The 14,929-nt window shown below is 35.6% G+C and overlaps 3 protein-coding genes across 4 annotated transcripts; 1 reads left to right on the top strand and 2 right to left on the bottom strand.

The window, feature by feature from the left end:
- Positions 1-917: 917 nt before the first annotated feature.
- On the bottom strand, positions 918-7,661 carry LOAG_00080 (scaffold attachment factor B). Its single transcript, XM_020445337.1, has 13 exons — positions 7,493-7,661; positions 6,696-6,834; positions 6,341-6,583; positions 5,981-6,162; positions 5,530-5,802; positions 5,116-5,289; positions 4,395-4,707; positions 3,331-3,877; positions 2,908-3,092; positions 2,521-2,631; positions 2,211-2,357; positions 1,357-1,536; positions 918-1,214 (listed from the first exon to the last, which is right to left on the bottom strand). Exons 1-13 carry the CDS (start codon positions 7,634-7,636, stop codon positions 1,108-1,110), a joined length of 2,745 nt encoding a protein of 914 aa, XP_020304186.1. The 5' UTR covers positions 7,637-7,661; the 3' UTR covers positions 918-1,107.
- A 963-nt stretch (positions 7,662-8,624) lies between these two features.
- Positions 8,625-9,158, top strand: LOAG_00081 (hypothetical protein; the record flags this gene model as incomplete). Its single annotated transcript, XM_003135622.1, has 3 exons — positions 8,625-8,631; positions 8,707-8,949; positions 9,100-9,158. 3 exons carry the CDS (start codon positions 8,625-8,627, stop codon positions 9,156-9,158), a joined length of 309 nt encoding a protein of 102 aa, XP_003135670.1.
- Positions 9,159-10,290: 1,132 nt separating this feature from the next.
- Positions 10,291-13,975, bottom strand: LOAG_00082 (the record flags this gene model as incomplete). 2 transcript variants are annotated; one of them, XM_003135623.2, is made up of 2 exons in its annotated part: positions 10,291-11,932; positions 13,732-13,975. In XM_003135623.2, 2 exons carry the CDS (start codon positions 13,973-13,975, stop codon positions 11,235-11,237), a joined length of 942 nt encoding a protein of 313 aa, XP_003135671.1. In that variant the 3' UTR covers positions 10,291-11,234. The 2 variants fall into 2 exon arrangements, with proteins under 2 accessions (XP_003135671.1, XP_020307180.1); XM_020445338.1 differs by lacking the exon at positions 13,732-13,975 and adding an exon at positions 12,339-12,995.
- Between the last annotated feature and the right edge of the window lie 954 nt (positions 13,976-14,929).

Here is a 14,929-nt window from a genome sequence, read left to right on the forward strand (position 1 = left end):
ATAATAACGCATAAGATTACCGAGTACTTAGTTCCTATATACCTCTTGTCAACTCCCTCATAAAACAAGCGAACGCAGAGATGTCCCCGCAACCTCTTTGCGCAATAAAACCGCAACCTCTGAATCCACAGCAAAGTTTTGCAAGTATTATGGGAAAACAAACACGAGATTAAACACAATAGATGTACAACCGTTCTGTAGAAAAAGATTCTAATTTATTCCACAGGATAAATCAAATGCGAAAGATGCGCAACACTCAAGCACACTACAGAGAGCGTAACACGCACAACCAACGCATGACAGGAATCTACTAAACAATTCATTATCTCCCTACAGTTCCCTTTACTTGACATTTGCAACTGGAAAAAGACCAATATATAAGGAAACATGATTCGCGAGTGATGGGTGGAGCAGACCGTACCCTAACATATACAGCTGAGATGTTCTTACTTGCTCTACTTCACATGGCACTTCTTCCAATCAACGAGAGTAACTGTCCGAATCTTTAACTCATTTCGAAAGCAACAGATACGATAAAAAGCGTCAGTCCTGGCGTCATTTTTTCTGGTCTAAACACAAAAAAGCAGAGAATCAATTCACTTCAAAGAATAAGACCATCTCATATATTACATGAACCTACTGAGAAATTAACATTATTTTGACTACTTTTAATATAAACAGTTCATTAATTCTCTTCTTTAGCGATTAAAATCGAAACAGCTTCAGTCCTTTGTATTAAGTGTCGCCTAAAGGCAGTAATATGAAAATTTAAGATAATCTGTGCTTCTCTCGTTCAGATTCGTGTCATATCTATTTGACCACTTGAACATCATCATTCAGAACAGGATGGTCGAGAGCTCAACAACGATCGGCAGAAGCAGTTACTCTCACAAATGTTATAAAGGAGTCATGATCTTCCTAGATGGCTGGTATTTCAGCTTTCGCATAATATCTCATTCGAAAAAAAATTCTATTACAGGATTATTAAATCAATTAAATAAAAAAAAAAGAAACATGCACAGCACATACATTCGAAAAAAAAAACACACAGCTCCTCGTCTTCAATAACATAATAAAAGCAAAATATTAAGTAAAATTAATACTTAATCAGTAACGACGATTGTATTTATCATAAGAATCGTATTTATCATACTTATCATAAGTTGAAACATGTCCATGCGTATCAGTCATACCACCGCCTGACCAGTGATCATCTGCAATAACAAAATGGGTTATTAAATTTATTAAATGAAAGACAGGACGTTATGTAGTAAAGAGTCGGAACCATCAAAAGTAGCCGTCTCTTCTGTAAATAACACAAAAGAAAAAAAAATTTTTTTTTCAAAACAGAAGCACCTCTTGATGATGACCAATTACTGCTTCCCAAGCCGTGACTCCCATGGGCTTGAGAGGCAGGTGCGCCTGAAACCCATGCATCACCGTCATAGTCGCGCGATGATCCTACGTATGTCGAAGATGAACTTCCAACCGACCAGGATGTACCACCTCCCAAAGAACGAGAACTGGGGCCATAACCTAAAAAAAGAAATTAAGAGCGCACTCTAAGTATGTCAATATCAAAAATTTTTGGTTCACGAAACACATACTCTGCTCTCAGACACCACTCTCAAATTATTCTAGCCTGATCTCTCAAAGTATGGACGGCCTTGTGACTTTCTCCTGCCATCGGGTGGGGCAAAAAAATGGGAAAAAAAGTGCTATTTTTATGCAGTCACTTAACATGTGCTGTATCACAGCTTCAAATCTAATATTAAGATCGAAATAAAGAAATAACATTAACGTGAACAAGGACCAAAACTTGCATGTACCCACTTTAAACTCGTGTGTCTCAAAAAGTATGTAGTTTTACCAATTTAAATCGACATATATATCAATTTAGAAGACCAGGGAAAATTATGAATTGTAAAAAATTGTATACTATAGTTAGAAGCTGGGTGCGGAACTAATTTTTGTTTTGTGACTCAAAGATCACGTATTTTTTTAATCGCATTTTTGATCCATTTCTTCCAATAGGGATACATTATGCTTTCCTGAAGAGGGCTTTTCTGATTCAAGTACCGAGAAATGATATATGAAACTGTAGGGTTAAACTTAATATATCATATCAAATAATTGATTGGCCCTGATATAGCTAACTTGCTTCCGACTACATGGTGTGAAATACATTGGAAAAAAAAAAACAAACAAACCCGAATCTTTGTTATAAGAAGATGGTGCTACATCACGGGAATAAGTACTGGATGAGCTATACGTTCCTATGTCTCGGCTTCCATATCCAGTGTCACTGGAACGATGGCTGTTATAAGTTGTCGAATCGGGTCGATACGGATCACGTCCTGGAATTATCATTTATCCTTTTTTTTTTAAAATTATATTACACGAAAATGAAATAAAACTGATATGAATCCCTATGTAATACCAAAACCATCGATACAAAACTTACCCAGCTAAAATTGTTGTTTAAAGGAACTTAGATCGAGTAAAGTGCATAAAAAGTACCGTAACTGCTGGAAATTGTGGGATCACCACTACGTGAATATGAATGACTTTCACGACCATAACTGGGACCACTTTCACGAACGACGTTCGACGAACCATAGTCACGCGTACCTGAGATTTATTACATCAAACAAATTCATGAAATTCGTATATGAGCCCAAACCACAAAAGTGAAGCTGAGATGGGCTCCAAGCGATCAAAGGAAAGACAAATACTGGTTTGAAAAGAAAAAAGCAAAATAAAATAAAAAAAAAGGAAAAAACAACTAGGAATCAAATAAAACGATGAGATAAAAAGGGGTGTAATGAGACATAAATTATTTCAAAATCATGCTGAAGTACTATTAGCAAAGCATGTAATTTATAAAGCGATAAAAAAAACACATACTATGCCGGCTACGATCACGATTGCGCTCATGACTTCGTTCGCCAACAACACGCGATGAAGAGTGCGTGCTTACATGTCGTGATGAACTGTGTGCTTCTCGTCGATCCGGTAAAGAATTACGCGTAGAAGTGACACCACGATGCGATGACGATCGTTCCCGTGATCGCCTTGAATATTCGTTCCGCCTTTAAAAAAGGGAAATTGTTTGAAGCAATTTTCTATAATTCTCACGAAAGTATTGTCTTTGTGTTGGCTTTTTGCTCTAAGTGGTATCAGCATCACTATGCAAAGAAAAGCATGACGACTACCGCAAAGTTTTTGGTGTACCCAACTGTTTAGCACCTTCTCACTTAGACATCGAAATTCATCAGAAAAGAAATGAATGCGTAGTTAAAAGAAAATTCGCACCGAATCAAAACGTACTTCAATTCCTTTTCTGATTTGTACCTGGATGAATCCATATCACCGTATTCATGCGAGCGACGTGATGGTGGAGGCGCTCCTGAAGGTGACATCATTTGCACTGGTGTGGTGAGTGCAGCGATTTGGCGCAACTGTTGCAATTCGAGACGTTCCCGTTCAAACCGTTCACGTTCGAATTTCAGGCGCTCACGTTCACGTTGCAGTCTCAATTCTTGCTCCTTAAGTCGATGTTCTTCTTCCTTTTTACGCAACATTTCTATCATTTCACGCTTCGCCCATGAAGTAGGGGGCTCAACACGACGCGAGGAAACTTCACGGCGGACCATTCCGCGCAATATGCTACCACGACCAATACGACTCGAAAATGGTCGACTTCCCAAAGTCCTTCTTGAAGCAGCTGACGAATAACTAGGTTTACGAATTACATATGAGCGCCGCAAAGTGGAAGAAACTCGATCTGTTCGTTCAATTCTTTTACTGCTTCGAAACCGTGATGGCAGATGCGTGACCGAACGTTTGCTGCTGCTGAGCGTTGAGAACCTTGAGTCTGAAACAGTATAAACAAGTGCCCTACTTCTCATTTCGTCTTTTACACTGAATATTATAGCAGCGCACAGAAACTCCCTCGGCATGTGTTCACAGCTACAGAATCGTAATTTTCTGAGGCCCTCTTATCCCGGAAATACAATTTTCATGAGTGTCCAAAAAAACATTTTGGTCAGGAAAAACTTCATGAATGCGCCATTTGCACCTTTTCGGTAATGACTTTTCTTCAGTCTAAAAGCCAGGGAGCCACAACCTTCATCTGTTGCAAAAGAGTCGATTGTTTGGAAGGCATGATGATATTAAAAAGAAAGATCAACGCCCAAGCACATACCAGACAACCCCTCTCAGTAATGACAGCATCAAAAACTCCAAAAGTTTCTTATACTCCAGAATTAACAAAGTTTGGCTGCCAATTTCAGGAGCCTCAATCAAATTTGATCTCAAAATGATCATCTGCGTAAGGACCTCATCTCTCCGGTTGTTCAGCTTTCATACATAGAAAATTCTGTAAATATTACGTGTTGTGCTGGTAGACGGCGCTTTAACGGGTGATTTTTTCGTTTCCGACATTGCTTTCACTGCTTTCTGCTTTTCATTTCTTGTGGTATTGATTCCTTTACTGCCACTCGATGTACTACTTTTCGATTTGTCAGTGCTAGATGTATCTTTCTTCAATTTTTCGGCTGCCTTAGTGGTTGATAATTTCTCTTCTCCACTTTTCGAACAGGTATCGAAAGTAGCAGCGGACTTTCCGCTTTTGACGTCACCTGTCACGTTACATGCCGGTTTCTTGGGTATCGACTTAACAATAGGCATGTTGCAACGATCCGCCTAAATTTGTAAAATTTTGTACCATAAGGGCTTTGATAAAGCATTCTGCCCTCGTGAATTATCAACTCTGGCGTTCCGATGGATATCTCGATGTTTGTAGTTACATGAAGACAATGCTACTGTAACATTTTTGATTACGAACATTCAACTTTCTACTAAAAAACAGGACGGAGAGCAAATTATTGATTTCTGGTGATTGTTCGTAACAGCCTACATAAGCACGCACTGATCCAAATGTAACAGTTAGTTTTGTCCTCGAATTAAACATCTGTGCCATGCAGCAGGGTGATTTTCGATAATCAAAAACACTTCATTTCTGATTTTAAAGCAAACCACAGCATTTGCATATGAATCTGAAATCGTTTGTCACCTACTTACGTGGAACAAGAGAATTCAAAAAAAACATACTCGTTCCACTGTAATCGGGCGTCCTTTGATATTTGTTTTATGAAGTTTTTGAATGCAGAGGTCAGCTGCAGCAGAATCGACCATGGTGACAAATCCAAAGCATGCATTCGATGGCTGCTGTCGTCTCGTGAAGATTTTAGCGGTTAGCACACGGCCGTACTTCGCAAACAATGCCTAAAAACGCAAATTTAAAAATGTTTTCGATATATTTGATCGATTTACTTCCAGGAACCAACATATTCAGTACAGTTACATGGAACAAACAAATAATAAATGATAAAGCAAGCTCTATTCAAAATGATCCGCTAAAAAAAAACAAACGGAGAAAATCGAGAGACAAGTGTAAGGTTGATCTATTTCTTGTGCACATAAGTTTTTAAAAAAGGAAATAAAACTTGAAACGTCTCAGAATACCTTCAAATCAGCAGCTTTTGTGTTTGGACTGATACCTTTGATCCACAAAGAATTGTCGGACTTTTTAAGCATGGATGTCGCTGCGTGTGGAGCACCATCAATATGTTCCACTGGTGTAGATGCTACGGTTTCGACAGTCGACTTAAACAAATTTTCGCCGTCTTTAGAAACTTTCACTTCGACTTTTTCAGCTGTCTTACTTTCATTCTCTTTTTCTGTCATTTTGCTTCCAGTTTCTTTGCACTCCTCTGTTTCGCCTTCCTCCTCATTGATCTACAAAATTTTCTTGGACCTTTCCATAACCAAATCAAAGCGACTTGTCTGTTATCTAAATTCACATCCACAAAATGACTCTTTGAAAATTTTAAAATCCATGTTCTGAAACATTATTTGGTAGAATAGCGTAAGACTAGACACAGAAGCCATCAATAATGAAACAAGAACAAAATACCTGATCTGGCATTCTATCTGGCATTTCCTCATCTTCGTAGTTAACTTCATCTGCAATTTCTTTAACTATTTCCTCTTCTTCCGGTTGTTTAGTTTCCACTACTTCTTTGACAATGGAGGTATCTTCAACAACTTCATTTACTTCCATTCGTCCTTCGATAAGTTCATTTATACTGCGATCTTCTAAAAATTTACTGCAGCAGTAAAATATAGCTTAATATTAAAAAGTAGGCATAAATTCTGAACGCTCCAGAATATGCATTTTTAAGCATGGGACCGTTTTCAATGCGATAAGCTAAAAATTAAATAGAAAGTAATGATAATAATAAAGAGAAAAATAAGTTTAAACAAAAACTGAAACCTCGTTTTATGGTTGAAGTTTCTTCCATTTGATTGTGTTTTACTTTTTTACCTTCCACCAGTTCTTCGGATGATTCTTTTGCTGTCGTCAAATGATCCGCTTTTTCAACCGCACCATTACTGTCTTCAAATTCGGTAATTATGCCGATTGCAGTATCCGGTTCACTTGGACCTTCCCTTTTTATTTCCTGCTGCTCGTTTTCGTCATGACCGTTGGAGACTTCAATTCCGTGTTCAGAGAGAGCTAAAAGAAAAGTAAATGTGGTAGAATCATGGGAATAATCAGAAGGGAAAGTTGATTACAGGTATTAAAAGCAAATGATTATTAACGAAAATGAAGAATGATAAGCTCTAACTCCCGTGAGTGCTACAGTTGAACTGACTTTCTCTCAGTGTCTCGCTGAAGGAACTTTTCGAGGGAGTGGTCAGAGATTTGCCATATTCATTAACGACAAACTTGTAAATCTTTGGATCGTGTCCTTCTTCTCGAAGTGCCTTGAAATGAAACAACTTATGAAACAACACTTATGCAAAGAAGTCAGACAGTGATAAGTGAAATTTATAAAGGCACGCCTGACACTCTTCGGAATGAAAACTGATGTTTGTGGTATGTGGTATACTTGAACAAAATTATTGTTTTATTACAACAAGGTTATAAAAAGCTATTTCGTTGTTATAACTCAATATATTAGTTTGCTTTGTGTAGTTATGGCTTGCTCAGGAAGTTTACTTTCAATTTGTTGGCGGTTTATTAATGTAACCTAATACTTCAAACGAAGTGGTAGTATATTTGCCGACTCTATGCATAATGTTTACTATACTCAAAATCGATATTCGTATGTATCTCATCTTTGTTGCTTGCAACAAAGATACATATGGATTTGATGCAGCATCTTTCAATGCCGCACTGTCGCAGCAGCAATACATTAATCTCTTAAAAGACGTTCACGATGTCAAACACAAAAAGTCATTCTAGCTGTAACTTGGCTTTGGGTGATTTGTAATACCTAACTTCAAACGACAATAATACAGCCTAATGGTCAAGCTGATTCTGTCTATGAATTGAAATATAAAGCATTGTGCATCGTTCATTTCAACTCAAAAAATATTAGGACCAAAAAATTCCGCCCTTTTTGTAAATGCAGAAACAAACCTCCTCTAAGCGTTCTACCAATGCTAGTTTGATCCCACTTTTGTCTAGTCCACGCTTTTCTAATTCTTGCTTAAGCTCGAAAACACGCAGCTCACTAAGTGTCATCGTTTTGCTTTGTGATGCTGCAACTGGTGTTGCTGCCATTTTCGATGGCTGAAAGAAGCTGAAAAACCGAAGATGAGTCAACTCTGATGCAAAAGAAAACCCACGTGAATCATGAAAATGGTAGGACGAAAAGACCAGCTGTAACCAGTGACAATAAATAAAAATTCTGGAAACAAGTATGATGCTTGTATTTAGAACATATCCATCAAATCGAATTCATAGGTGCCGGATCACTTCTTCCTTTTTTTCTTTAAATTTGTGAAATCTTAATAGAGTGGAGCAGAGAATTTCAGCATCTAATTTATACTTGTCTACAAAAATTTTCACCCTTCCAACCTATCCTAACCATAATATTAATCTGTACACTTGGTTACTATGCTGAGGATATCTATTCCGCTTCAATTTCTTCATTTCCTTTAGTTATTCGATTCAAACTACTTTTGTTACTTCGAAAAAACATTGGTAGAGAAAGGAGAATTAGTGAAAATTTAACTTCATACAATAATCACCGGAGTTGCGGAGTTGCCGATTATAGCCTACAACAAATTACCACAACTCACATTCTATGACTCGTCAATGCATTTATCCATTCATGGTAACCATTGTACATTCATTACTAATTGCTTTAACGATAACAACGTATGATGAAAACATATGAACCTGACTTCACTAATTCATACGAATGGATAAACATGCCAACGAAGAAATTACAATACATTAAAGGGTATAACAAGATGAATCATACCAAACATCACTATATCCAAGTGTCAGGCATTCCCACATCAACCCCCCCTCCCAAGCCTACAACTGACTAGTCCAATAGTAATCAGGAATCATTCATCACACAGCAAACACAAACCGACACAGTAACATCAATAGTCCGTGTAAAACAAAGATTGTTTGTTACAGCTCTATAATGGCTTTTTTCATCTCCACTCGTATTGATTAAAGCCGGGACATAGTCGATCATGGCATAGCGGGAACAAAGTCGTTTGCGGAAGATAGGATTTTGCAAGTGACATTCAATATGTTGAGTAACTGCTTGAATGAAAGAGATTTTCTTCAGTAAGAAAATTTCATGAGATCAAAATGTAATTATATATTTGCAGAAGGCCTACATAAAGGAAATGATCGTTCATGGTCAACAGGTACAGCTTATTTGTTACCATTTTACAAAACACACGTTCACTGTCCCTTCAATATATTAGTCGGAAAAAGTCTCTGCTTGTCAAGCGTAACACGTAATCTGCGTTGGCTCACAATAATAAGGAGCACACAAAGAGAAGACGTGAACGAAGGAACATGCGTTTTTAACGAGGAGAATTTCTATCAAAATGATGGGAACAACGATGGTAATTACATCGTCAAACAATAAAACCGATGAAGCTCACATCTTATCTAAGTAAGACAGTATATTGCTTATTTTTATTAAGGTTATATTTTATATTAAGGTTATACATTAGGCTTATTTTATTAACATTATTTTAACCTTATAACTTCAGGATGTCCTGGTTCTTTAGGATATACGCATTGCCCTTCATCAAGTATGACATTGAAATAAGATCAAATCCTTTTAGGTGTTGATCCTAACAATTTCTAAAAAGATCCTCTGTCTCATGATACCAATTATAAGGAGTAAAAATACGGCTCATATCCCCTAAGATAACATTCGTAATAATTAAGAATACAATATTATTGGTATTAGTGCCAAATTCACTCGTCAAATATTCAGTGTTTTACTGCTTATCAGAGCTTTAAATTTGATGAGCATAACGTTTTCTAACATCTTTTGTCATTACCACACAACATTAATCGATTTCCAAAGTAATGAGCCTAAAAGCATATTGTACAAACTTGAAACAAATTATCTAATGTAAGATTTATAAAGACTGAACTCATGAGAGAATCTGAAAACTTGAAATATACAACTTGAAGATGCAATAATAGAAGAACAAGTCAAACAATTCACTTAATGATGATTACAGTGATTATTACAGCAGTCGAACGATGTCGACTTGAAGTAATGCTAATAATAAAATCAAATGAGTAGATGGAGATATAATGAACACAAAAGGAACAAATTAAGCTTCGAAATTGTTCATGTTAGACTTAATGCTTTTTAAATGAACTGTAAAATAAGTTTTATCAGCTATAAGTGTTGTTGGCCGACTCTATTTAAGGGAAGTTACGTTTCCGAGACCAAGTTCCACATTATCGCTAAAGTTTTTTCAGAAGCACTCACTAATCAAACTTCTACCCCAAAGAAGGAGAACGGAACTACATATTCCCTAATATCCTCATAAATCAAGCGCTAATGGAAAATATTATCGAACGCCTGACGTCTCGAACCGTAATGTGACAAATTGTAAGTCTTCAGCAGATCTTCATAAACATATGCAGAATGAAAAAAGTTGAAATGAATGTGTGAGTCAGTCAACAACTGAAATTAAGGAACTACTTTGTAATACACCAAAGAAATGATTAATTACCAACACTCCTATCTGTAAAGTAGCCGAAGGTTTATCTTTTTGCCACAATCTGGCCAAGCAGATTAGTTAATGATAAGGGTTTGTCGTTTTTAAAGAATAAGGGATTGGCTTTTCGAAAATTGCTTCAACTTTTCAGTAAAACTTTTTAGTCCTCATTAAATTTACACTGTAAAAAAATATGTAATCAGCTCTTTAGTCTGTTCAGCGTTATTTCCTCCAACAACTTTCAATTCGCACCCTTCAAAGTGGCAAGAAAATTTAGAAAAATTCATTTGCTTAAAGTTTTCCAATTAAAACTGTACACCACAATTAGTAAGCAGACTAGGTATGGACTAATCATTACAGAGATAACACAACAACTGCAACATTTCTGATATTTTCTATTTTTGACAGTGAAAAGAGGGAGTAAACGAAATTAAAATCTAAATTTATGCATCGAAAAGGCAAGATGCAGTTGTGGCAAAAGAATGGAGTTAATAGAAGGTCAGACCTTATACTGTACTTATTATTAAAAGATCGTTATATATTATATGTCAAAGCTCACAATATAAAGGACTGGTATAAAGCGGAAAACTGATATAAATTTTCAGAAAAAAGCATTGAGGAGACCTTTAAGTCAACAACCAGTTCATCTTTCAACATCATTTACATATTACATGGTTATCGTAACAAGTCTACATATGTTTTATCTGTTTTTCATGGATTTACAACAATGATTAATGGAAGATTCAAAATCAATAAAATTCAGCGGCAAGACGATACGAATGATAGTGAACGCAGTGATAGTCCTAGTAATGAAAATGCTCCAAATCACATATAAGGTATAACACAAGGCAAATCATAAAACCGACTGCTGAAAAAATAGGATAAGCGAAGCAAATAATCTGTTTGTAGCCTATTTTATTTAAATGACAACTGAACTCAAAACTGACAGAAATTTAAGGAGGCCTTTTCTGTTATGGAATCTGATAGCCTCACATTTTCGCTTTCCTTCTCTGCAAACTTTTATCATGCTGTTTAATTTTCAAAAAAAAAAATAACTGAGATATAAAGATACATTCACTAGAGTATAAAAGAGCATAAAAGAGCAAAAATTCGACCACATATTCGAATTTGCAACAAGCATATAAACAACAAATTGCACTTGCTTATTTATCTTCGCACTTCTCATTCCTTTCTCCTGCTTCAGGTTCTTCAACAGAAAGAACAAATTTAGTAATAACATCCGTAAATTCATAGGGTTTTTCGGCATGAACCCAATGTGCTGCATTAGGAATTACGGAAAATTGTGTATTTGGAAAATGCTTCAAAATTAGAGAATGATCATTAGGCGTAACATATTTTGAAATACCGCCCGAAACAAACAAGCATCTTCCATTATACATACCCTTATTCTCTATACCAGAGCTATCACTAATTTCTCGAATATGACATTCAATGGAGTCCAAATTTAACCGCCAACTATACGTGCGTTGATCTGTAGATACCAAATTTGTCAACAAAAATAGCCGTGTCATTCTATCGGTAATTGTTGTCGCCAGTTGTTGTTCAATTTTAACACGATCACAAGTCAAGTCGGTAGATTTCATAGCTTCGATGATTCTTGAAAAAGATTCAGAAAAATTGTATGCCTTTGGAGCTATGTCTTCTACAATCAGCGATTTCAGCCGTACGTCGCTATCGTCCATCAAGGCAACACGCATAGCTGTTTTGCCACCCATTGAATGACCAAGAAGATGAACTTTTGAAAATCCTCCTATCTGTTGAGGCAATACTTCGTCGATAAAGTTTCGCACGTCATCTGCCATCTCAGCGTAAGTCATTGCAGGATGCCACGGGGAATCGCCTGAAAAATGATACGCCATTATTAATCAGTAACTATACAATGATAACTTCTACTCGTCCAAGATAGTGCTCCTGTTATGAAGAGAATTTGTTCTAAATATAAATGAGACTACGGAAAGTTACACGCCAGGAGAGATGTCATTTAATTAAAGGAACTAAATGAAAATAACCTATCAATTCTTCTACAGTTTACTGAAACGAAAAAAAAATTCTTTGGAAAACTTCATCGAGTGAAAATCAAATTGTAATTGTAAATTGTGGATTTTTGGACGTAGCGGAAATTGTAAAGAATTTAGAAATGATTGGTGACAATTGTCGTGAGAAAATAAAAGAAAGGGAGTTAAGAAGGTGAGGTAGATTGTTATTGTTCGTTGTAGAAGTTGTTATAATTTTAAAGAATGACTTACAGTGTATCGGTTCGTTTTGTGTTCGAAACGTACAACAGATTATCCTTTATTATCGTCTGGATACCAAATACAGTAAAGATAGGTTCAAATAATTCCAATTACAATAGAATGACTTCCAGGGTAAAGCCAGTAGAATAATGAGATTTTGTAAGGATTAATAGATTGGGAGAGAAAAATAAAGAGCGTTTGTGTGAACCTGAGTATCGACAGATGGGATTTTTGCAACAATGAATAATTCTTAGGTTTTCTTATGTTTATATAAGGAGTGCGTAAGGAGAAAGGAAAGAAATACGATGTTTAACAGATATTTAGAAATAAACATGTTGGATATAAACATGTTTATAAGATTAGATATTTCTACACTATGCCCATCCATGTTTATAAGATTCGTTGTCATCCAGATGTGCGCAAATCTCAACATCAGATAAAGCTTCTTTAGACGATTTGAAGATTAGATAGTTGACTCATGACCTTAGGCATGAGAGAGAAAAAACAGATGTAAATGGAAACTATTTGAATGAATAATTTCATGACACAATTATTTCGGTTTTTACGACAACAATTTCAATTCAATATTTCTAGCTGTTTGGATGTTTCCGCCAATAAGTGTATAAAATTCGTCCTGATAATCCTAATTTAGTGTATTTGCTTACCAAGCTGTTGTTCGGTCTTTGCCTCCAAGAATATAGCCCATACTTTCTTCGAAAAGATCTATTCCCTACTTTGCTTGCTTAAAATATACCTATCGACGTATAAAAGCCAGTATTAATCAAACGAGAGGAATGAAATATATCAGTTTCTGACTTATCAGAACCAAAAAAACTCAAACAAGCTAACGTAACTTGATACGTACATTTAACAGTAAATGTATTGATACTATTTTCGATTAGCATTTTAAAAATCAAATCTATTCGGGTAGACATTTAGTAAAGAGATTATTCTAATAGTAAATGAATTGATTGATATGTCTCATAAGTTTATTCCTATGCGATAAATATGCTGAAATCAATATTAAGTTAATGAGAACTTTTCCGCAAGCTTGAACTAAAATTAAGGTAATTGTGGCCAACATGACAATATGTTCGTCTTCAGCAATTCGTAAGGACAGCTCGATAAATTTTACTGCACCTTTAAAAATTTGTTTAGAAAGCTACAAATATTTATGTGACAGCACCAAAAAGCTTGTGGCCACAGTTAAAGTGTCAACCAAAAGGAACAAACTTATTTCACAAAAAAAGGGATAAATAAAAACAAAACTATTCCATAAATAAATAAAATTATTAGTAAAATAACCCTATTTTATAAGTAATATTATTTTACATAAAATTATTTCAGAAATAATTTTAACCAATGGCTCAATTCCCATTCCCAGCAAGAACTCATCAAAACTAACCGTGATTCCGTAAGTCCAATGTAAATATAACAGTTCTCAAAAGTTGATGCAGATTATTTGCAATCGATTTCCAATTCGTTTTATGTCCAAATAATCCATGTAAAATGACGATTGGTGATACTTGGCATTCGACCTCTGCTTGACTACCGAATTTTTCGAATGATAACGGAATGGGACGTGAAGACATTAGGCGGCAGATTTCTACTAACTGACTCCATTTGTACTGTCGCAATAAGTTACACATTCCTAATCCAACCATATTGTTTAGACTATTTTGTAGAATCAACAGTTTAGTTGCTCATACCTCAAATCGTATCATAATTGGATCCTTTTCAAGTTCAGTATTAAAAAGCAGCTAACACAAAAACAGCTAACCCAGAAGCAACTACCTCCCACCCTGCACTATTCACAACGATTCTCATCTTAAATGTAGTTTCCCTGTTATTCTAAGATTCAATCCAAACTTATATCATTTGATGGAGTTTTTCCAAATTCAGATCTTTCGATAAACAGTACATTCAAAGCAATACAGCAATGTTCTGAGAGAAAAAATATCAGTATTTGGAAGTTTATTTTTCACGTATATACTAAGTAATTGAAACCAGTGAAAAGTGAAATTCAACGAAAGAACTGCAACTAATAAAAACAGAAAGCACCCACTCATAATCATAAATCAAACAGAATACCGCAGAATTGTCAATTCTATAACTACCTTAAACATGTAAGATACATTGAAATGGATCGGAGACATCACATTAAGGACGCAGGATACTTCTAAGACAGCATTTCTCCGCCAAGTACAACTAGCTGCTTACAGACATCATTTCAACCTTACATTTCCGGATCTAATTTGAGCAAAAAAAAAAAAGACTAAATATTTGTTGAAAAAGCTTGCAATCCAAGCATAAAAGGATTACTTTGGCTGTACAATTTCCATAATCCTCTCCCTTCCTCTTTCTTTTCCGGTTCTATAATCTGAATTCATCGCCATAGTCAGACACCGTCATCTTATAAATACTATCTGCTACTCGTCATCTGAACCGTAAATACTCATTTAAGAAACCACTGACAATACATTTCAGTGACGACATTTCAGTATGATGTTTCTATTATTCAAATAGAACTTGGAAGTAAAAAGAAAAATGAAAAATTGAAGTTTTGAGAAAAACTGTTAAAAAGTAGCAGTGGTCAAATGGAT

This window comes from Loa loa (genome assembly GCF_000183805.2).
Source record: "Loa loa unplaced genomic scaffold supercont3.12, whole genome shotgun sequence".
NCBI classification, from domain to species: domain Eukaryota; kingdom Metazoa; phylum Nematoda; class Chromadorea; order Rhabditida; family Onchocercidae; genus Loa; species Loa loa.

Excerpts from the sequence above, each read along its gene's own strand:
- LOAG_00080 (XM_020445337.1), bottom strand. The coding sequence starts at position 7,636 with ATGGCAGCAACACCAGTTGCAGCATCACAAAGCAAAACGATGACACTT. Across the intron at positions 6,163-6,340 it reads AACTTCAACCATAAAACGAG|AAGATCGCAGTATAAATGAA; the intron begins GTTTCAGTTTTT and ends GTAAATTTTTAG. Across the intron at positions 1,537-2,210 it reads TTCTTATAACAAAGATTCGG|GTTATGGCCCCAGTTCTCGT; the intron begins GTTTGTTTGTTT and ends TTCTTTTTTTAG.